General features: G+C 37.5%; 1 protein-coding gene across 1 annotated transcript in view; it reads left to right on the top strand.

Moving 5' to 3' along the window:
- Positions 1-651: 651 nt before the first annotated feature.
- Positions 652-22963, top strand: part of LOC142548388 (insulin-degrading enzyme-like 1, peroxisomal) — a 37863-nt gene continuing 15551 nt past the window's right edge. The window contains exons 1-19 of the mRNA XM_075656679.1: positions 652-869; positions 1121-1196; positions 1822-1889; positions 2063-2154; positions 2241-2314; positions 2404-2447; positions 5492-5543; positions 15212-15334; positions 15410-15522; positions 15683-15845; positions 16771-16863; positions 17001-17086; positions 17900-17986; positions 18352-18455; positions 18899-19001; positions 19091-19186; positions 19292-19481; positions 19669-19730; positions 20336-20440. Of these exons, the coding sequence (XP_075512794.1) occupies positions 735-869; positions 1121-1196; positions 1822-1889; positions 2063-2154; positions 2241-2314; positions 2404-2447; positions 5492-5543; positions 15212-15334; positions 15410-15522; positions 15683-15845; positions 16771-16863; positions 17001-17086; positions 17900-17986; positions 18352-18455; positions 18899-19001; positions 19091-19186; positions 19292-19481; positions 19669-19730; positions 20336-20440 (1866 nt within the window). The 5' untranslated portion in view covers positions 652-734. The remainder of the gene's footprint in view (positions 870-1120; positions 1197-1821; positions 1890-2062; positions 2155-2240; positions 2315-2403; positions 2448-5491; positions 5544-15211; positions 15335-15409; positions 15523-15682; positions 15846-16770; positions 16864-17000; positions 17087-17899; positions 17987-18351; positions 18456-18898; positions 19002-19090; positions 19187-19291; positions 19482-19668; positions 19731-20335; positions 20441-22963) is intronic.

The raw sequence follows: 22963 nt of genomic DNA on the forward strand, positions 1-22963 counted from the left end.
CGCAACTAAAGGATATGAAGATAGACAAGGGTCCCGATGAATCTGGGATTCGGGTAAATCTAGCCAGGATAAGACAAGAATCCTAGCCGCCGCAGGATGGAGTCCTAGTGTTTGAAGTCTCCTAACCCAGGTAGGACTCTATCTCGGCAGAAGTCCTAGGCCAGCAAGGTAACTAAACCCTCATCTATAAATATCAGGTACGTGCTACGGTTTTATTCATTCACATTCTCTCATTCATCTGGCACTATCATATTTCGTCCTTAAGTTTGCTCTCCGAACTGACTTAAGCATCAGAGGGGTCACGTCGAAAAAAACTCCGGTGCCCCCAAACCCTATTTTCGTCTGTGCATAACCTGGATTCCGACCCGACCATTCGAAGACCCGCTCTCCAGACCGAACCCGTTGTAAAATTTTGGTATCATCAAAATCCATGTCATTTCAAGTGAAAAATATTGAACTATCTTGCTAGAAAAAGTAGCTCATAAAGAATGTAAACTTTTTAATATCAGATGTGATGATATTAGATGGATTTTTTAGTTATAGTTACGAGTTTTTTACTTAGTCTAAAAATAGTTATAAACTTATATTAAAAAAAATAGTTATAAATTTCGGAACATGATAGTCATAATAAAAACTAAATATTTACCTCAACGTCAAAATACAGCATCCCGTTCAAGTATTTCCTAGAAAGTCAATCTTTCACATAGACGCTCTCATTGTGAAAAACAGAAAAAATGGTGGCGATGGGAGCGGTAATAGAAGAGGAAGCAGAGATAATTAAGCCGCGGAATGACGGAAGGGAGTATAGAAGAATAGTTCTGCAGAATAATCTTGAAGTTCTTCTCATTAGCGACACAGAAACCGATAAAGTATGTTCTTTTCTGACTTAAAATTTGTCTGTTATTTTTTCTATTTTGTGAAATCCCAATTGTTTTTTCTGTTTAATTATTTGGTTGAATTTATCTGGGTTTTGTTATATTTGCGGAAATTTAATTGAGTTTTTGTTAATTCTTTGGTTGAATTTATCTGGGTTTTACTTCATATTATTGAAACCAATCAATTCCTCTGTTCAAAATTTTAAAATTTAAAATTATGATCTTTTGGTCTGATTTGGGTGCAGTGCGCTGCGTCGATGGACGTTCGTGTTGGTTCTTTCAGTGATCCCGAAGGACTCGAAGGCCTGGCCCATTTTCTGGGTAATAAAGATTGAATGATATTCTCTGGCTTGTGAAGGATGATTATTTGAGTTTCCCGGCTGCATTTGTCGATTTCAATAATCAAAAGAGAAGGCAAATGCCGCAAATCATGAGAAACCTTTATTTATTTTTATGAGAAAACTAATTAGTAAAACATTATCAATCTTCTTTTTGGCTTATGTGAAACATTGTTAAGAAACATAACAGATTTGTGGGATGCGGGAAATCTTTGGAGAAAAGAGAGGTATTTCTAGAGAAAATAGGGAGAGAACCTTGTGCCTATTTTGTTTGTTAGTTCGAAGCATCATGAATATGTTATATTTTAATTTAACTCAGTGTCTCCAGTCGAGTACAAGTCTTTCTGTTTTATTCAGTCTCTTTGTTGTAATTTGAAGCATTTAGGATGGTAATGGCATCTAAAGAGTCAGGTTACACTTGCATTCAGTTAGTAAGAAATGTTTTTTTGTGGTTTTTTCTTCATCTTTTGAACGTTCATGCTCAGAGAAGCACATTTTCCAGTTAACATAACATTATTATTTTGCATTCTTTGGACTATGAAACACTTATGATTATATTATTCCATTATGTGTTTATGATAACTTTTTTTTGATATAATATGGCTCAGAGCATATGCTTTTTTATGCAAGTGAAAAGTATCCAGAGGAGGATAGTTACTCTAAATACATCAGTGAGGTACTTGATTAACTTTTCTTTGTATATCCTCAAGATTAAATTATTGTCATTTTTTTCTCTGGCAGTAAACCATGAATTTGCTTTTGATACCTGATGCACCAGAGAGATGATCTTTTAAGTATTTTTAGTCCAAAAATAATTTGTTTCTACGCTATTCATGTCTTTTTTTTTAGCATGGAGGTAGCACAAATGCGTTTACATCATCTGAGCACACCAACTACTACTTTGATGTTAATCCTGACTGTTTTGAAGAAGCCTTGGATCGGTAAAACTTTATATCCATGAAGTCTTTTGGCTGTTTTTAGTTTCATTTTTTTCTTAGAGTAAGGGTAATTGTGACTTCTTTTTCAGATTTAGTCAGTTTTTCATCAAACCACTGATGTCAGCTGATGCTACCACAAGGGAAATAAAAGCTGTCGATTCTGGTTAGAATTTTGTCTTGCAGCTAGTGCATAATTTTCTTTGCATCTTATTGACCCCCTCACTCTTTTTTTTTTTTTTTTTCCTTCTTCAGAGAATCAAAAGAATTTGCTATCTGATGTTTGGAGGATGAACCAGGTTCTTTCCTTCCACATGCTTACATAAGGAAACTATTCTTTCTGTTCTATAAGTTTTAAAAACTTAAGGATGAAAGCCAAAAGCGTTTTCTTTCTCCTTTATTAAAGTGGAAAAAAATGCACCTTTTTTTTATGTGTTTTGATTCTCTGTTTACTTGTTAGTTTAAAGAGGTAACCCTTTATGGTTTAAAACAGACTCCGGTTCCCATCAATTATGTATTTTTTTAATGTGTGTGTAAACTTGTCTATTTATCATCCCCTATAACCACTTTATTACTTGAATTCTCGTGCTTCTTTCCCTCTGTAGATGTAGAGTTTCTTTTCTCCATTATGGTTCTAATTTCTTAGATAACTGCCAAAGGGAAAATATCGAGGTTTATCATTCTTATTTGAGAGGCAATCAGAACATTCTTCTGATGGAGAAGATTTTCCGGGAAGGATACCTTGTGCTTTATTTTATTGCAAATTTTTTTCTGGGCATAATCAGGAGGTTTGTGGGGACCCGGACGCTAATCATCTTCTTAATCATCTTTGGGATTTAATTATCAATTACGATAAACATGGTCTAAAAATGTTTTCTTTAAAATGCGGAAGGTAATGGAATCAATCTATTATACAAACCAGTATAGTAATACAAATCTTGTACAACATGCTTCTAGTTCAAACTAATATAAGGTTTAACTACTAAATTTCAAGTATTAAACCAAGTCTACATCCAAGTCCGGAATTACCACTCTAATCTCGATCTCTCATCATCTTCTTGACCCCGATCTTGTCCCACCTGTTGTCATGCACACATACAAAACAAGACAACAGACGGATACTCCGGTGAGAATAAATCCCAGTATAAAACATGTATACATGCATATACACAATATAAATCATAAAGCATATTATCATGCATAAAATTCATAACAATAGGTTTCATAGTCTAGGAAACCAAATCAAAATAAGCATGCAGTAACAATGGATTCCATAATCTCTGGAATCAAAATAAAATAAGCATGCAACTCAATTCAATTCATATCTTGACTCGACTCGACTCTAACTCTAGGGATCCCGGTGTGAATAAGACGTCACTGTCTGTCACCTACCCTCCCAATCGGGGTAACTGTACGTCTTATTCCTAGACTTCGGTCCTGTCTGTATCGAATGTCTACAATCGGATTGAATCTGATCCGAAGCGTCGATATCACCGAACGTCTAGTTTGGCAAGTCTGTCAATGACTCTCCTATATCAAATGCTTGAATATAAATCTATAAACAAGACATAATCATAATCAAATATAATTAATAAATCCAGTATGTGATTTAGGGAAACTCCAACCAAGTCTGATTCGAGTCGTATCTCCCGAATTCACATGAATTATACATTTCTCTTCTCGGTCTGATGAAGACGAAGTCTTGTATTCCAATCTGTCCATATCCAAATCTGATAATGACAATCATATAAATACCATATCAGTATATAACTCAATTCAAGACGTGTTCTGATCAATACTCAAATCGGTATATAATCTGATCCATATCTGAACAAGGTACAATCTAATTCATATCAATAATATCACGATACAATCGAAATCATTACTGAATCTGATCAATATCAATCTACTGATGTTTCGACGGCATAATAAAACAGTCTTAATAACCCCGTCAATCTCAACATCCAGATATAATAACACAGCTCATAATCCTCATCATAAACATCTATCGATTCTGAAATAATAATGTTGAGTATCATTCTATCAATCTTCAACTCAATTCAATACATGTACGTAGTAATATTCTATCTCGGTACATTTTTGTAGCATAACGACGTCTTATCGGTATACCGGCAACTCAAATGTCATCTGTAATATCAACAAGTCATAATTCTTGATCACCATCACCCATAAGACTGAAAATCTGTATATTCTCATATACATATATGCTGGAATTTCACACTAATCGCATATTCTATTCGTTTTTCAATCCGATACCAAATATATGTGCTCCTTCATTTCGACAACAGATAATATCAAGCATATATAGATTCCTCCAACATCTTAATATCAAACATGCTGAAAGTAATAAAGTATATACCCTTTCGAAGCTCTTGTCAAGACGAACGCGAATCTAAGCTCGGATTTAAGTTTGGATGGCTAGGTGTTGCACAACCTCTATTATCGAGAGGAAGAACTTTGAAGCTTTCATGGAGTTCCTTCTGGGTTCGTGTTTCTGAATGAAAGGGATGAAGGAGACAACACCTCATATTGCATGGCTAAGGGCAAGTGTCATTATTTTTCCATAACCACGTTTCACCGCGGGTGCGATGGCTTCTTGACCGCAGGTGCGATGGCTTCTTGACCGCAGGTGCGGTCTGTTCTCGGCAGCCCTATCCAAAATGCAGAGCCATCGACCGCGGGGGCGCTCTGGTTTACCCCGCGGGTGCGCTCACCCTGCTGTAGCAGCACCGCGGGTGCGCTACCTCTGGGACCGCGGGTGCGGTGTTGCTACTGTAATTCTATTCAACTTTCTGTCCATGCACCGCGGGTGCGCTGCTTCTGGACCGCGGGTGCGGTGACCCTACTGTAAAAATGGCCAACTTTCTGCCCATCAACCGCGGGTGCGGTCTTGTTCGTAGCGCGGGTGCGGTCTCTTTCTTCAAGCAACACTTCATAATCTCATTTAGTGCCTCTCATTACATGTCATGCATAGTCATATCTTCCGAATATCACATCAATGAAGACTAATAAATCTCGAGCCTTACAAGGTTGCCTTTGTCTTGTAAGAAAGTATTACTGATCTAGCCTTTTTAAGTTGACTTCATTATTCTTTTTGTTGATATTCTGCAAATTGAATGTTGAATTAAATGCTTTAGACTTTAAGCTAGTGGAACTGCAACTCAAATCAAATGTAAATTTAAATTTTCTTTATAAATTAAGTCTGAAAACACAAGCGCTGCGAAGTATCTTATTTATTGTGAGCATATATTTACCTATCTTCGCCATCAGAAATCATCTGTAGGGATTACAATTAATCCTTTTGAGTTGTTTGTCTGTGCAGCTCCAGAAACATTTAAGTGTTAAAGATCATCCATACCACAAATTCAGCACAGGTTGACAAGTATCATTTCCTTCTCATGCTCGATGCTATGTTATCCTTTAAACATTTCATTGTTTTGATTAATGTTGTTACGATTCATCCTTCAAATATAATGAGAGTTCTGAAGATCATCTGCATTTTCTCATCTCGTTGATGAAAACTTGTTATCTATAACTCGGTTAACTATTGGTTAACTTAGTTTTTTTGATATGAAACTAAAATTTATTAAAATAGTAGGCCGGATTACAAAGGAGAGTAATCCACAAATCATGTTTACATAATGAAAAAAAAACAGTTCTAAACTAATATCAGCAGCATACAAACTTCCAATCCCTAATCAAATCAGAAATAAATAAGTGGTTAAATTCCGGCAATTTCGTGGTCCAAGTCGCAACCCTGAATTTGATCTTCGTCCAAAGACTCTGCTGAATCTTTGAATATTGTGTTGTTCCTTTCCAACCGTATCGACCAAAAAAAGCCATGAACTACCAGATACCAAAAGCTCTTGTTCCTTTTCCCCGTGTGGAATACTGTCTCCATGAGAAACAAGTCCCGGGCTTTTCTTGGAAAGGTCTAGTCGAAACCCAGCTCTTGTAGTACTTTTCTCCAAATTCCAGTCATGAAAGAACAATGCAACAAAAGGTGGTCTTGATTCTCCTCATGTTTCCGGCATAAACTACACCATTGAGGGCATAATGCACAACTAGACCACCTTATTTGCAATGAATCGCAAGTGGGCAGTTTCCCCAAAGCCACTATCCACGAGAAGACTTGAACCTTGTGCGGGACCGGTATCTTCCAAATATTATAGTAATACGGGAATAAAGGGAAAATTGAACCCGGGAAGAAAGAATCATAGAAAGACCGAACATAAAAAGACCCGGAAGAGCCCCCCATCCAAACTCTAAAATCATCAGTGCCGCGCTCCAACCTAACCGTGTCTAATACCCCTGAAAGATTACTGAATTCATCTAATTCTACCTCATTTAAATCTCTCTTAAAACGCGCACACACACACACACATATATATTTGATAGGAAACTAGAATATATTCATTAAACAGAAACACAAATTACAAAGACTGAAAAATTCTTGACAACTCAAACACAAATAAAACTCCAATTTCTCACTAGCTCTGAAATCGAGTTGTTAAAATCTGCATGCTTCCCTATCCAACTAGATTAATGAATCTTAATCTTTTCCCAAACATCTTCAGCCGAATCTTCTAAATTATTAAAAGTCCGTCTATTCCGCTGCAATCACAACAAATACAGCGTATTATTTCTGTCAAAAAAGTTCTACTCCTCTTACCCAGGTCGCGTCCAAGATCTGTGTTGCAATATTTGCTACCCGTAAGTGTACGGTGTCAAGATTTAGTACTCGGTTGAGTATAGATATCGTTCCCATAGGGAGTGTAATTTAATACTATATTAACTACCTTAGTTAAAATAGTCAACCTCTATTTAGATAATTAAAGTAAATTTCGTGATTACTCATAAACAAAACTAATTCAAGCACACAACACTTTTAAATCAATGAGACAAAGAATCTAGAGGTGTGATTTCACTTGGTCTATACTGTATTGACTTATAATCGACTTTTATATTTACAAAATTCAACCCGTTTAATACCCAGAATTCTCGAATATCCTTAGCAGAAAGCACAACATTTAGGACACAGAGCACACGAAGGCCATTTCTTTTGCATCATCTCAAAAGTAGGCAGTTCATAGTTATTTAGGCGCCACTAAAGCGCTAGGGTACCCTGGAGCCTGAGACGCAAGGCGAAACGCACACTTTATCGAGTGAAGATTACAGTAAAAGTTTGCGTAGATGACTTCTGAACTTTCTAATAAAAAATTCTTGCATAAATGAGCGACAATAGGATTTTTGTATCATTAAATAGCCATGAACATCGCTAATTGGGCTTCAAAATTTGTTGGGCTTGAATTAATTTTTATTTACCTAAAAAATATCAGTCTACTTCTTTAAAGCGCATGCTTCTGCACCTCTCGGATGCCTCATGCCTAGGCAGAGGTGAATGCTTTAAGCGCGCTTGTTTCAAGTGTTAATAACTCAGACGCAATGGTTGTGCTTGATAGGCGCAGCCAGACGCATGCTTTTAATAACTATGGTGCAACTTACCCAGCACTGCAATCCACGATAATACTTGAAACTCTGATGGGATTGGACTTTTCCAAATGACATTAAATAACGGAAATAAAGGAAAATCCATAATTGGAAAGAAAGACTCATCACATGATGATTTGACCGAGAAAACTCCTTAAGGATCTCCATCCCAAACTCCAGTATCTTCAACTCCCTCAACCAATCTGACACTCTAAAGTTCCTAACGAAGAACTCAGTTCGTTCACTTTACATCCCTCAAATATCTCCACTGATGCAGGTCCCAAGATATAGAAGAAGCAGAGGAATATTCCTTCATCTGGACAAAATTAGGAATAGTGTCATTATGAACCGATTAAAGTTGGAATAAAATAGGATAAAAATCCTTAAAAGGAAGAAACCCCCACCACCTATCCTCCCAAAACCTTACCCTATTTCCACTTCTAACCACCACCCTCATAGATGGGCTTAATACTATTTTTACGGTAACAATATCGCCCTATTGAAAATCAGCCTTGTCCTCAAGGTTGAGACTTGAAACTTGATCTTCTATGAATTCATCATCGTTCCATCCAACATCATAGCCAAAGATAACTTACTCAAAACCAAGGTTGTAGTACATAGTACCAAGATATAGAAAATCAAGAGGTACTCACGAGCTCATGATTTAATCATAGTATAAATGTGCAATTTTAATTCAAATTCAAGAGCCTTATTCTTCTCGAAACGTATTGTTAGGTTTGCTTGTTTCTAGACACAATTTTAACAAAAGAAAATCATTGCCGTATTTATATAACACATAGGAATTGGAATGAACATTACAAACACGATGAAATACAAATACTAATATAGTCTAACTCTAGCAACGCTAGTTTCACACAAGAAGTAAAAAACGATAACTGCCTACAAACTTCCCCTTCCCACCTTTTTAGTTCCCGACCAATCCACTTATGTTTTTCCTAGTGTAGGCATTTTAATTATGGGCTTTTCATTCTCACTATTTGGGCCTTCAACTATTGGGTCCGTAACACGTGTTTTCAAGAAAATAAAGCTGTTAGAGGAATACTACAACTCCACAATCTCCATATCTTGCATGGTTCCATGTTCAACATCAACAAGAATCAGGTCCTTTGCCCCTGGCCCCACACACCAACTACTTTATCAATTTAATTCCCCATCCGCCATTCTTCTAGCCTTTTTTTCCCATTTTGTCTATTTGTTGCCCCATTTCTTGTTAGCTTCGAGGCCATTTCTTACACTGACAAACAAAAAGGAATCCCTTTCCTCTTCCCCATACACGTATAATTGTTGACCCCAATATTTTTTTTGATAGTAAACCAACTTTATTATAATATTGGATAATGTTACAGCACAGGTGGATGAGTAATCCGCAAGAGTATTACAAGATAAATCCTTAAAGCACTACTCTATGACACCATCACTTGGTTTCATGACCATAAAAATTTCCAGTCCCTAACTACGTCTGATATACATAGGTGATTGTACTCTGGCAATTGCGTCAAGCAGTTGGCAACTCTGAGCTTTATCTTCTCTCAAACTTGTTCTGCAGACTCCGACACATCTTCAAATATTCTGTGATTTCTTTCCAACCATATTGACCAAAATGTGCAATGGACTATCACATATCGGACTCGGGATGACTTTCTCCCACTGTGACACCCTGGTTCAATAATGAATAGATCTTGAGCCTTCCTTGGAAATGCCCATTAGAATCCCAGCTCTTTTAAGGCTTTCATTCAAATAGCACCGGAGAAGGAGCAACGTAGGAGTAAATAATCTTGATTTTCCTCTTGCTTTTGGCATAGACAACACCAATGCAGGCTTAATACGCAGTTAGGCCATCTTCTTTGCACTGATTCACATGTCGGTAATTTCCCCAGGGCCACGATCCATGAGAAAATTTGAACCTTTTGTGGGACGTGTACTTTCCAGATATTATTAAAAATATGAAAATAATGGGAAATTTGATAATGGAAAGAAGGATTTGTAAAAAGATCTAACAGAGAACAAACCGGAATTATTTCCCTCCCAAACTCTAAAATCCTCAATCCTAGACTCTATTACTCCTAAAAAAGAAGTGACTCAAGTAACTCAACGTCGTTCAAATCTCTTCTAAACCTCACATCCCAACTGAAAGACTTGTTGTCACTGCTGTCGACAAAATCTACGAAGTTACGAATAGGTTTATTAGTTGAAATGCATATCTGAAACAAGGATGGAAAACGGTCTTTGAACGAAAAATCCCCCTCCCAAACATCTTCCCAAAAACGAATGATATTACCTTGTTTGGGTACCGTTCTTATGAGTTGATGAAAAGCCGGGTAAGAGCGAGAGATACATTTCCAAGGGCTTCTGAAGGTCGCTTCCCCACCAACCCCATATCCCACCCGTTACCCTGAAGACCATATATGCTCTTGATTACTTTTTTCCACATCGTCTCCCTTTCCACCGAACATCTCCACCATCACTTACCAAGAAGAGCCTTGTTCCTGAGGCAAATGTTCCTCACTCCCAATCCTCCTCTGTCCATCGGTTTGCTTACCTGCTCCTACCCGACAACATGACAATTTTTCTCCCATTCTGCACCATCCCACAAAAAATCTCTCATCAATTTTTCCATTCTTCTAGCCCCCCGAACCGGCACCTTAAAGAGAGACATGAAGTAAGATGGTATTGCCCTTAACACGGCCTTTATCAAAGTGAGTCGGCCCCCCTCGATAAAAATGACTTTTTCCAACTTGCTAACTTATTTGACATTTTAGATATCTCGGGTTCCCAAAATTCCAAGTGTGTGGGATTACCACCCAAAGGTACCCCAAGATACTTGATCGGCCACATTTCTTTCTTGCATCCGATTGTTGAAGCCATTTCATCGAGTTCCTCTTCTGAAAAATTCAAGCCCATGACGACACTTTTTTCCAGATTTATTGTCAGCCCCGAATTGGTACCAAACAATTTGAGTATATCGACTATTGCAAAGACGTGTCTCTTTGATTTTGCGAAAAACAATGTATCATCCGCAAATTGAATATGCGATATTTCAATCTTTTCTTTCCCTACTTCAAGACCTCTTATTTCATTCACTTCCCTGGCCTTGTCTACCATCCGCCCCAATCCATCGACGACAATGTTAAAAAGAAAAGATGATAATGGATCACCTTGTCTTAATCCTCTCTCCCCCCTTATTTTCCCACGCGGCCTTCCATAGATAAAGATTGAGAAAAAAACATTTGAAACACACCCCCTAATCCACCTCTTCCATCTCTCACCAAATCCCTTCTTACTCAACACAAAATCTAGAAATCTCCAATCGACGTTGTCGTATGCCTTTTCCAAGTCAACTTTGAGTACCCATCCTTTCTTATTCTTCCGTCGATATTCTTCCATAATTTCATTTGCAATAAGGCAACAATCCAGGATTTGTCGGCCTTCAACAAAAGCACACTGATTCTCCGCAATGGTATTGCTCAAGACTTTCTTCAATCTACTTGCCAAGACTTTAGCCAATATCTTATACAAATTCGTAATCAAACTAATAGGTCTGAAATCATTGATCTTGCTCACTTCCTTTTTCTTTGGAATGAGACATATGTAGGTTTCGTTTGTGATTCCATTGACAATCCCATCTTCAAAAAATTCAGCAAACACCCTTACTAGATCCGATTTTACTTGTGTCCCAATTTTTCTGATAGAAAGCCATTGTGAAACCACCCGGCCCTGGGGCTTTGGATACATCACTGTCCATCACCGCCTTTTTGATCTCTTCCTCCTCAAATGGATTCTCCAACTCCTCTGCATCAATACTTTGTAGGGGACTCCAATCCAACCCGTTAAGGTCCCCCCCTACCCCGTCAAAATCCCCGCCTACACCGTCCTGCTTTCCTATACAAGTTTGTGTAGAAGTTAATAATTTTTTCTTCAATGAGACTCTCCTCGGTAACCATCTTTCCATCCTTCAACTCTACTCTGTCTATCAATGCTCTATTCCTTCTGTTATTGAGTATGGAGTGAAAGAATTTTGAATTCTGATCCTCTTCCTTGAGCCATGTTACTTTGGCTTTTTGACTTGCTCTTTGGAATTTTGAAAATGATACCTTTTCCAACTCATACCTTGCTTTCCTTCTTTCCTCATTGAGTAATTCCGACCAAGTACCACCGACCTCTAGCTCATCCAGCTCCATAATCTTACTGGTTAGTTCTTTAAGTCTGACTCCCACGTCTCCAAACACTTCTCTATTACATTTGGAAATTTCAATTTTGATTTCTTTCAATTTTCTCATGAATTTATAACCTTCCCACCCCTGAATACCCCCGTTATTCCACCAAGTCCGAACCATATCTTTAAATTTGTGATGGGACAACCAAGCATTCTCAAATCTGAACGGCGCGGGCCCCCATCTCAACTTAGCGGTATCTAGCAAGAGAGGACAATGGTCCGATGTAATTCTGGGTAACACCGTTTGTCTAAATGTGGAGAATATGTCCTTCCAACCTCTTGAAATGAGAAATCTGTCTAAGCGACAACAAATCGGGTCTGCCCCTAAAATTTGACCACGTGTACTTGGCATTCAACAATGGTGGGTCGTGGAGCTCCAACTGTTCTATCAAACAGTCAAAACAGTTCAGGCTCGTGGTGTTTGATAGACTATTCATTTTTTCTCCCGAATTTCTTACGACATTAAAGTCCCCTTCGAGGCACCACTTATCCCCACAAATTGAATTTAGGCCAGCTAATTCATCCCAAAATAGCTCCCTGTCTCTGGGCTTTACCGGCCCGGAAATGGCTGAGAACCACCAGTTTATGTGATCATTACAGCGGATTTCAATTGATACCGAAAACTCCCCAATCAGATTATCAGTGACCCCTACCACTCGGGGATCCCACATCTTTGATCCCAATATTTAAGTTTAAAACTAATTCTTGATCAGCAATTCAGCATAAGCCATGATCTCATCAACAACTTGACCTCCAGTTTCAACTTAGGATACCACAATCAAGAAATGGTAAAATGCGAGCCAAGGAGGAATATGTATAGGACCAATTAATCACTATAACTATAGAGAAAAAAAAACCAAACTGCTAAAGAATAGTTTGCAAGAATATTCTATGGAACCACGATCCCGATGAACCTTCACCATTGCTGTTAATTTTTGGTTAGCAACACCATAACCACTGCCCTAATAACCCATTACGATTCTTACCCCAACAACACGAGCTTCTTTTCCAGCCTTCGTAAACTCATAAGTAAAGTATTCATCAACACAACTCTCCAAATACTCTTCAAAGAAAATAAATAACTATTCGAACTCCAAACCCCCGTAATTCCCCCGTCGAAGTAACTAATTGAAATTCTAGTAAATATGTTGTCCTTTGCTTCTACTGAGTGAAAGTATAGCCATATCAAATTGAACCAACAATCCTTGTTGTTGGATGCAATAATTGTCCCTGCTTGGTAGAGAGATTGAACAGTGGTGCTTGAGCTGCTGTGCAGTTTAAAATATTTGAGTTGTACTATTACCATCAGCTATAACTTTTGGTAAAGCGGTAAGCACTCAGTCCTACAATGAGTATCAGAGCCAAGGTCACGTGTTCGATTCCCATTAATTGCAAGGAGTGTAATTATTGGGAGGGAGATTGTTGGGTGCAATAATTGTCCATACTTGGTAGAGCGATTTAACCGTGGTGCTTGAGCTGCTGTGCGGTTTAAAAAATTTGAGTTGCACCATTATCACCAGCTATAGTTTTTGGTAAAGTGATAAGCACTCGGTCCTACACTTGTTCCTTTAACCCCGTAATTCGTCGACTGAGGGATCTATGCAATGTTGACGCTTGACCATTCCTTCCTCATCTTCGCTTATGTCAGTCTGATAAACTACAACGATGCTAATTGTTAGGGATCATTGGACATACCAGTTACATGGCTGGTTGAAAGAGCCATCCAAGCCCAACACATGAAAACCCACTTGACCTAGCCATTTTGCCCTTTCATCTACCCTTGTCCTCACTCTCTAATGCTCGGAATACTTTGAAGTTGTGTTGCTAATGGTGCCACCACCACCACGACCAACTGTCGGCGGCCCACTGGCCACCTCTCGTCGGAGATCCCATCCCCTCAGATTCCTGTAATTTCCTCCTACCCTTCAATGATCTTTTTGTGCCCTATTTTGCCGTAACCGACACGTGTACCGGTAAAAAAACTTAGGAGTATCATTGCTACATAGATCTCAGGAAAAGCCAATCGCCCGATAGCATGCTTCTTCTCATCACGCCCATGGCTAGGTCTTCTTCTCTGGTATTGCCTTCACAATTAGGCAAAACGTTCCTTCCGCTTATGCTTCATTTCACGAACTCCATAATTCCACCCTGGGTGTTTGTTGTGCATCTCTTCTTCAATTCTAATTCCCCGTTATTTTTACTTTGGGTTTTGATATTCGCTTCTTCTATAGAGCTGATGGTTTCCTCTTCATTTCCACTTATTTTCATCATAACTGGTGGTTTCTTCTTCAAAGTTGTTGACATATTTTTTAATATTGTTGAGGGTCTCATCTTTGCCGACAATCTGGAAAACTCCATTGAAGCTCCTTGCAGCAGGCTTGGTTTGCTTTCTCAACATCGTCTTCAGCTCCCACAGAGTTTGTAGCACAAATTCCAATTTCTCTTCGAAGGTTTGATCTCCCTCCTCCTTGCACATCACTATATTCTCCCTTGCCTCCCATCTCACATCTTTCTTAGTAATAGCCATGTCGCTTGCCCTCATATTTTTGAGTCAAGAGGTCGGACCAATTGATACAGCCACAAATGATAACCCAATTAGAGGAAACACTGAAGCAAGAACTATGAATCAAGAGAAGGAAAATTGTGTTTATATTGATTGATAAATTTGACATTATAGAAAAGACAGAGAAATATGCTCTCCTCACTCCATTCGAGAGGAATTTTTCCCTCTTGCTCCAGCTAAGCTAGTCCTTACATGAAAAAATTCTGGTATGCCTCACTACAGCCCTCACCCCTCATTTTATTTCCTTATCCCACGCTTGACAAACTAGCCGCTCCCTCGCACGTGATCTTGGGCTTCTCTGATAGACATTAAAAAATGGTGGTGTTTTTTTCAATTAATAATATTCTTCAATCTTCTCGTAACTCACTACAAAAATGACATTACTATTAAAAGTAGCTGGTACTTGTCTCTCATAAGTTTGGTACCCAGTGGTTGAGTTTTTAACAGATAACCTTGGTGTCTGTGAGGTAAACATGATCCATTCAAATGTCGAAATAGAGGACAATGATTACGCATGATTTAGTGTTTTTTTTCACATTCTAATGGGAGTTAGAGCTTATGAATTCTTGATTACACGTTTTGTTAAAAACCTAATTGTACTGGGTTATTTTCTCATATAGAATGACTTGTACAATTTTGTGTTGGTGATCCATGATATGTTGGGAATATGTCTGTTGGTTGTAAAATGAGATGCATTGGTTTGTTCCGAAATGTTGTTCCCTTATCTACTCTGTGAATCCTTTGTGTGTTGATAGGGAACTGGGATACATTGGAGGTCCGACCAAAAGAGAGAGGGTTGGATACCAGGCAGGAGCTTCTCCAATTTTATAACGAAAATTATTCAGCCAATCGCATGCATCTGGTAATATATGCTAAAGGTAATGATTAGGATCTATTACAGATGTTATTGACCTTGGTGTTATATGATTACAACTTATTAATATGAATATCAGATGACCTTGATAAATCTGAAAGCCTGGTGAAGAACAAGTTTGAGAAAATACGAAATACAGATTTAGGTTGTGTCAATTTTACTGGTCAGCCTTGTGATTCAGAAAATCTTCAGGTAATAAATCTTCTCTCATATGCTTTGAGTTAGATTAAGGAGTTATTATGGTGCAAAACACATTTTAGCTGCTTCATTTCACTATTGATATGAAAAAAGTTTTAAGAAAGTGGAAGTAAGATACTGATGTTGGTTCCCTCAATCTGAATATTTTTAATAGATTATTGTCAAAGCTGTCCCAATTAAACAAGGCCACAAGTTGAGATTTGTATGGCCATTGACTCCTGGAATTCGTCATTACAAGGAAGGGCCGAGCAGGTATCTGGGTCATTTGATTGGCCATGAAGGAGAAGGATCTTTGTTTTACGCGCTGAAAAAGTTGGGTGGGTGTTGAACTTTCTTACTATGCAGAGTCCTCAATTCCACTGCTTGCCTACTTTCTGGTTTCAAAATTAATTTTTGGAAACCTGTTTCATGTCTTGATGTGCTTAGCTATATATGTAGCTGTAAAATGAAGGAGATGCCATGCTATTGTCTAATTTATAGCCGTTAGAGGACTTGGCTCTTTGAACAGTATTCTGGAGTTGGATTGGCTTTTTTACCACCAACAGTAAAATCATGAATATTTAGCAATTAAGTCCAATTTTGAAATGTATATTTTCATGAAATTGTTGACGATAATTATATGGAACTTCCCTTACCTTAATGTGCCACTGTTCTGCATTATGTTGAATTCTTAGTTCAGTTTCAGATAACCTAAATTCTATGTTGAATGGACACGGGTACGGGTATCGTATCGATAAGGATACGGCAACACGGATTTTGCCACATCCGCGTGCGTGTCGTATCCATGTCCAATACTTCAGAATTGTTTTTAAGGTGTCCGTGCTATATAGTATAAATTTTAACCGACTCTGATGTTGTTATTCATCTCTACTGCCTTTGGATGCTTTTCTAGTTGTATACATTGTCTTACATTTTCTGCATAATTTGATGGAAAATGCACATGAATACAATGTTTCTTTTTCCATGAACAGGTATACAATGTCTTATATTTTTATGCATAATTTGATGGAAAATGCAAATGAATATGATGTTTCTTTCCCATTATGGCATCACAAAAAACACAACATTAATCGACATGTTCTTTAGATGATAGGATGAAAAATAGAAAATGAATTAACAGCCCAATGTGATGGATTACATAGTTCAGGAGAATCGCTGTTCTTGGTGTGGCGTCATATAGTGGAAAAATAATGAATTCTTTGTTTTCAGAGGCTACAGTTATTTCATCCATGATTTGTGCAGGCTGGGTTACAAGTTTATCTGCCGGTGAATCAGATTGGACTTATGACTTCTCTTTTTTCAAAGTGGTTATTGATTTGACTGACGCTGGCCACAGTAAGTGATGTTATTTTCTTCTCATTTTTTTATCCTTTTGCTTTCAGATGGATAGAATTATGCTTTTTTTAAGGTTTGGGTATGCGTTTTTATTCTTCTTACCATTGTGCATTTTTCAAAATTTTATGTTATCTTAGAGCATTTTGAGGATATCGTGGCTCTATTACTCGAGTATATTCATCTCTTGCAGCGGTCTGAACCCTGCAAGTGGATATTTGATGAGGTAACACTGATGATTTCTTTTACTTCTTCATTAAACTGTCTTCTTTCTACATTACCACCGATGTGTTATGTTTTTCCTTATAAGCTCATGATGCACTCAGTCAAAACAGTGCTGAAAAACATGGTTTTCTGTATTGCTTGAATTGACATCTGAATTATCACTTTGCTTGAATCATGAACTGTGAAGTTATGAAAAATATCCATCGCCAATCAATTTATGCGGAACAGATCCCAAATCTGATAATCATAGTTTCTATGGTCCTTTTGAAGCAAAGTCATTAGTTTGTTTCTTGACTGGTGTTGTTAAAAGGAAAGCTATCATACATATAAAAAATTTGTCCCATACGGCCATGGGAGCACATTTAGTTAACTACATTCAGGGAATGTGGTCAATGTTCCTGTTGACCATCTCATTCCTTCTGACGTACCTGTACACTGCTCCTTTATTAGCAAACTTGATAGATAGTTAAATTTCCTTTTCTTTGTATTTAAAAGATATTTGTTTGGGTTTACATGAAATAATATCTTTTGTAAGAGCCGATTCCAAATTAAACCATTAGCTTACACTGAGAAATTTCATTATTTTGGTGTGGCATACAATATTCGGTTATGAAATATGATCATGATATGTCTTGCTATTCTCTTTTATTTACTAGAGCGTGGGTATCCTTGCATGAAAGTAGTAGTTTTCTTAAGGTATTTGAGGTCTCCATTTTTTAAAATGCTACTACCTCCATACCGATTTGGTAAGCATGTTCTTCTTACATTGTTTGTCCGAAATTCTAACATCTTCCATTATAACTTGTTAATGAAGCTTGCAGCCATTTGTGAGACTGCCTTCCATTATCAGGACAAGATCCGTCCTATAGATTATGTGGTTAATGTTGCATTTAACATGCAGGTAGCTCAAATCATCTTTATATATGCTTGCACAGTTAATTGCCAATATTTTGCGATAAACCATTTATTTATTTTTGGAAAGTATTTAAGACATTAGATTCTAATTAATAACTAGAAAAATATTTTTGTTATATATATAGATATGTATGATTGAAGGGGCAACAATTTATGAAGAATTTTTTTTGTGATAAACAAAACCTTATCATGATACTTGATAATAATCCCTTTTCTACTATGCATGAAAAGATTATGAAACTATGGGGTTTGATATTAGAAATTCGCTATATTAATGCAGCTCTGAATTCTTTCTCTCTCTCTCATCCAAATGTTTACCTTTCCATGTCAACCTTTTAAAAAATATATCAGTTTTATCCTTCAAAAGATTGGTTGGTCGGATCTTCTTTACCGTCAAAGTTCAATCCGGATATTATTCAGTCAGCATTGAAGGAGCTCAGCCCATATAACGTTAGGTGAATTTTCTAGTTATTTGCCAGTTCATATAGTTGTTTATAAGCTGCATCAATATTGTTTTGTGGAACTTTGTTACTTTTAACTTCTGTAATAAAATGCATGTGGTACCAATGAATCTATTCTATCTCGACTGAATACAGTATCATCTCAGACTCTATTCCATCCCGTGTTGAGGAGTGACCACAGGTAACAAAAAAGGAAGAGAGTAGGAATAAAAGGAAAGATTTGACGAGCGTTCCAATTGTATACATTTTCAAATCATAAACAAAAGCTTTCCTCTGCGCCATCCCTCTGCTTGGACTAGAAGCTTGGAATCTTGCATGTTCAAATATATTTTGATGTCTCATTGTGATAAAATATGTAATTTTCAATGTTCTCTTGCTTTGAATTTATGATGGATCATTTATCTGTTTTTTACTTTAACCGTGATTTATTCATATAGAATATTTTGGGAGTCGACAAAGTTTGAAGGATTCACAGATTCAATAGAGCCTTGGTATGGAACTGCATATACCGTGGAGCGATTGACTGGATCGACTGTGGAGGTTGGTATTTGTTTATGTTATGAAGCATTCTTTTCTTCTATCTTTGTAGTGTGTTTCACTTGAGGTGTTCCATCTGTTTTGATTTGCAGCTATGGATTAACAGAGCTCCTAAAGAAAATCTTTATCTGCCTTGCCCTAATATATTTATTCCAACGGACTTGTCACTTAAAACTTTCTCTGAGCAGGTATGTTAACGTATAGCTTCACAAGATGACATTAAGAGATTCTTGAGTTATTTGGCATTTACACTGAATTTTTTATGTTCCTGGTTGATCCGATCACTGTAACAGATAAAGTTGCCAGTTCTTTTGAGGGAAACAACACACTCAAGGTTGTGGTACAAGCCAGATACAGCATTTGCCACTCCTAAGGCATACCTCAAGATTGATTTCAACTGTCCCTTTTCTGGAAGTTCCCCTGAATCAGAAGTCCTTACGGAAATATTTACACGTTTGTTGATGGACTACCTAAATGAATATGGTAAGTTTCTGATTGCTGAGAATGAAATGGGCGCGACCTTAATTCATTAAACTGCTTGTGACTTTAAGAGACCCAAATGCATACTGTATTTCTTCATGCATTGTATGCTAGTTCTCCCTTTGACATCTTCCCTCGTGTCAAGTCCAAAATCATGAAGCCAATGTTTTGTTTTTCTGGCTTGTGTCAGCATATGATGCACAGGTGGCCGGTCTTTATTATGGAGTTAACAACACGGAACATGGCTTTCAGGTGCTTTTTTTTTTCTATATTTTACTGCATGCTATTGGTGGCACCTTCCACTCATTGAGTATTATTCTTATTGACGGAGGAATTTGTAAAGACTAACCTCTAGGATAGTCTGTCGTTCTTTATTTTACCCATTCAATTCATGGATACACTAAACTGTATTGAGTTCTGACATGGGCCTTATACACAATAATATACTATAACAAAATGGTAAGTTGTAATAACAAAACAAAAGATAAGATAACAGCAAATCCTATTTCTTAATAAAAGATGACACCAAAGTAATTCATTGGGCTTGAACTTTTCATCTTGTTGTAGTGTATTATTGCGTACAAGGCCCATGACAAGTTCAAACTGTCTAGTGTATAAACAATATGATTCAAAGTTTTAGTACAACATGATGTCATTTCCTAAATGAGTGATGTTCTGGTCAAGTTTTTTGAATTATTGGATTTGTATTATGATCACTGTGCCAGTTATTCCTATGGGCTCTTTTTTACAAATTATTTGATTCCCTATACCATATCAAGTTAACCATCATCTGTGCAACTTCTGCTGGAAGCCTGGAACTTATTGTTTTTATCCATCATAATTCCTTCCCTTCATAGGTCACTGTGGTTGGATACAATCATAAACTGAAGATCTTACTGGATACCGTCATTCAACGGATTGCTAACTTTGAAGTGAAACCTGAAAGATTCGCAGTTATGAAGGTATGGTGAATCATATGGTCAAAATATTCTTAAAAGTTCTACTCTCTAGGTTATTTGCCCGGATCACCATTACACTGCCCTAGTGTGACACCTAGCATCACTAATTCTTCCAATCACTTGCTCTTTTGTTCTGATCACGGTGAATTGGGAGCTTTTCAAATCTGCATGTGGTGATGTTATATAAAAAATTAAATAAATCTCAAAATTATTCATGTGACAGAGCTCATTCTGTAATTTTAGTATTTTCTTTTTCCAGGATAGTCTTATTCCTTCTCTGTGTTGTTTGAAATAAATTTCTTCGTTTGCCATAGTTCCCATTCTTATAGGAAAGACTTTTGCAGGTAGAAAGCAGTTATTAGAGCGATGTTGAGTTTACTAGGATGCTTTTTTGTGGCTCGAAGCCAAAAAGGGAAGGTGACAAAGGAATTATAACCCTCACTCCCTTCCCTACCTGAAATTGCAAAATCGTTATATTGTGGACAACTTGGACAAAGTGAACTCAGGACCAAACCTATTGATTAGAACATTTATTTATCTTATTACATTTTGTAGTAGGTATTTGGATTTTCTTTCCTTTTTCTTAAGCAATCCAAAGCCACTTCTCCATGGCTACAAACTTGTTTGAAGTCTTCTTTTCGCATGACCAACTACGGATTTTGACTGATAAGCTACACAGTTTTTTATTTACTTCGTAATGGTTTTGCTTCGCTTTTTACTTCTCTTTTTTTTTCGATAGGAAACAAATTTTATAGATTGGTAAATAGCGATTACATTAAGCGGATAAGAAATCCGCACTGTAAAAAGTAAATAAAACCAAAACTACAACGCCATAATCATGACCATACAAATTTCCAATCCCTAACTAAATCTGAGATACAAAGATGTTTATATTCTGGCACTGTCATCGACCAACTCGCAACTCTGAATTTTATTTTTTCCGAGACTTCGTCGACTGAGTCCAACTTCTCTTCAAAAATTCTTGTATTCCTTTCCAACCAAATGAACCAGAATATACAATGAACAATCATATACCAAAACCTCATATGTTGTCTCCCTGTTCGCAAACTCGGTTCCATAATAAACATATCTTTTGCTTTTTCCGGGAACGCCCAGACCAAATCCATCTCTTTTAATGTCTTTAGCTAAATGTTAGATGAAAATGAACAATGTAGTTCCAAATGTTGTGACAGTATGTGAATGAATTAGAAGTAGAGGTCGGAAAAAAGGAATTATAAAAAGATTTTAACAGAAAACAACCCTGATGAGTCCCCCAACCAACTTGTATAGTCCTCAACACCCCACTCCAAACGAACGGCCTGCAGGACCCCTAAAAGAACTGTGTACTGACTCTCTTCTCTCTCATTAAAATTCCTTCTAAATCGGACATCCCATTGAATAAGAAAATTAACGCTGCTAGTGACAACATCAACAAAGCTAAGGATTGGTTTGTTAGTTATAGTGCATATCTGAAATAATGAAGGAAAACGATCTTTAAACGAGACCCCCCTACCCACTCATCCTCCCAAAACCTTATAATATTGCCCTCTTTGAGCACCCCCCTAACCAACTGGTGAAAAGCCGGGTAAGATCGAGAAATACATTTCCAAGGGCTTCGGAAGGTCGTATTCCCCGCCAACCCCAAGTCCCATCCATTATCTTGGATACCATAAATGCTGATAATCACTTTTTTCCACAGTGTCCCTTTCCACTGAACCTCTCCACCACCATTTTCCAAGAAGTGCCTTATTCCGTAAACAGATGTTTCCCAATCACAGACCTCCCCTGTCATTTGGTTTGCACACTTGTTCCCATCCTACTACATGACAATGATTTTCCCGTCGGCCCCATCCCAAAAGAAATTTCTCATCAATTTTTCCATTGTTTTCCCACCTTATTCGGCACTTCGAAAATAGACATAAAGTAAGATGGCATGGCACTTAAAACTGCCTTGATCAACGTTAGCCGACCCCCCCCCCCCGAGAGAAATGATTTTTTCCAGCTTGCTAATTTTTTTGCCATCTTGGATAGCACAGGTTCCCATAACTCCGTAGTCGTTGGGTTTCCTCCCAAAGGAACCCCTAAATATTTAAGCGGAAAGTTTCCTTTATTGCACCCAATTGCTAGTGCCATTCCATCGATTTCCTCATCAGACATATTCAAGCCCACCACAATACTTTTATCCAAATTAATCTTAAGGCCCGAATGAAAGCCAGACCTCTTGTGTAATTCCACTATTTCCAACAGATGCATCCAGTGATTGTGCAAAGAATAATGTGTCGTCCGCAAATTGTATATGTGAAATTTGTTCTTTTTGTCTACCTACCTCGAGCCCTCTTACTTTATTATCTTCCTTTGCCTTATCAACCATCCTTCCCAACCCATCGACGACTAGATTAAAAAGGAATGGTGAAAGTGGATCCCCTTGTCTGAGTCCTCTCTCCCCTTTGAGTTTACCCCTGGGCCTTCCGTTGATAAAGATCGAATAGGATATATTAGAAACACACTCCATGATCCACTTCCTCC

This window comes from Primulina tabacum, chromosome 6, assembly GCF_025594145.1.
Source record: "Primulina tabacum isolate GXHZ01 chromosome 6, ASM2559414v2, whole genome shotgun sequence".
NCBI lineage: Eukaryota > Viridiplantae > Streptophyta > Magnoliopsida > Lamiales > Gesneriaceae > Primulina > Primulina tabacum.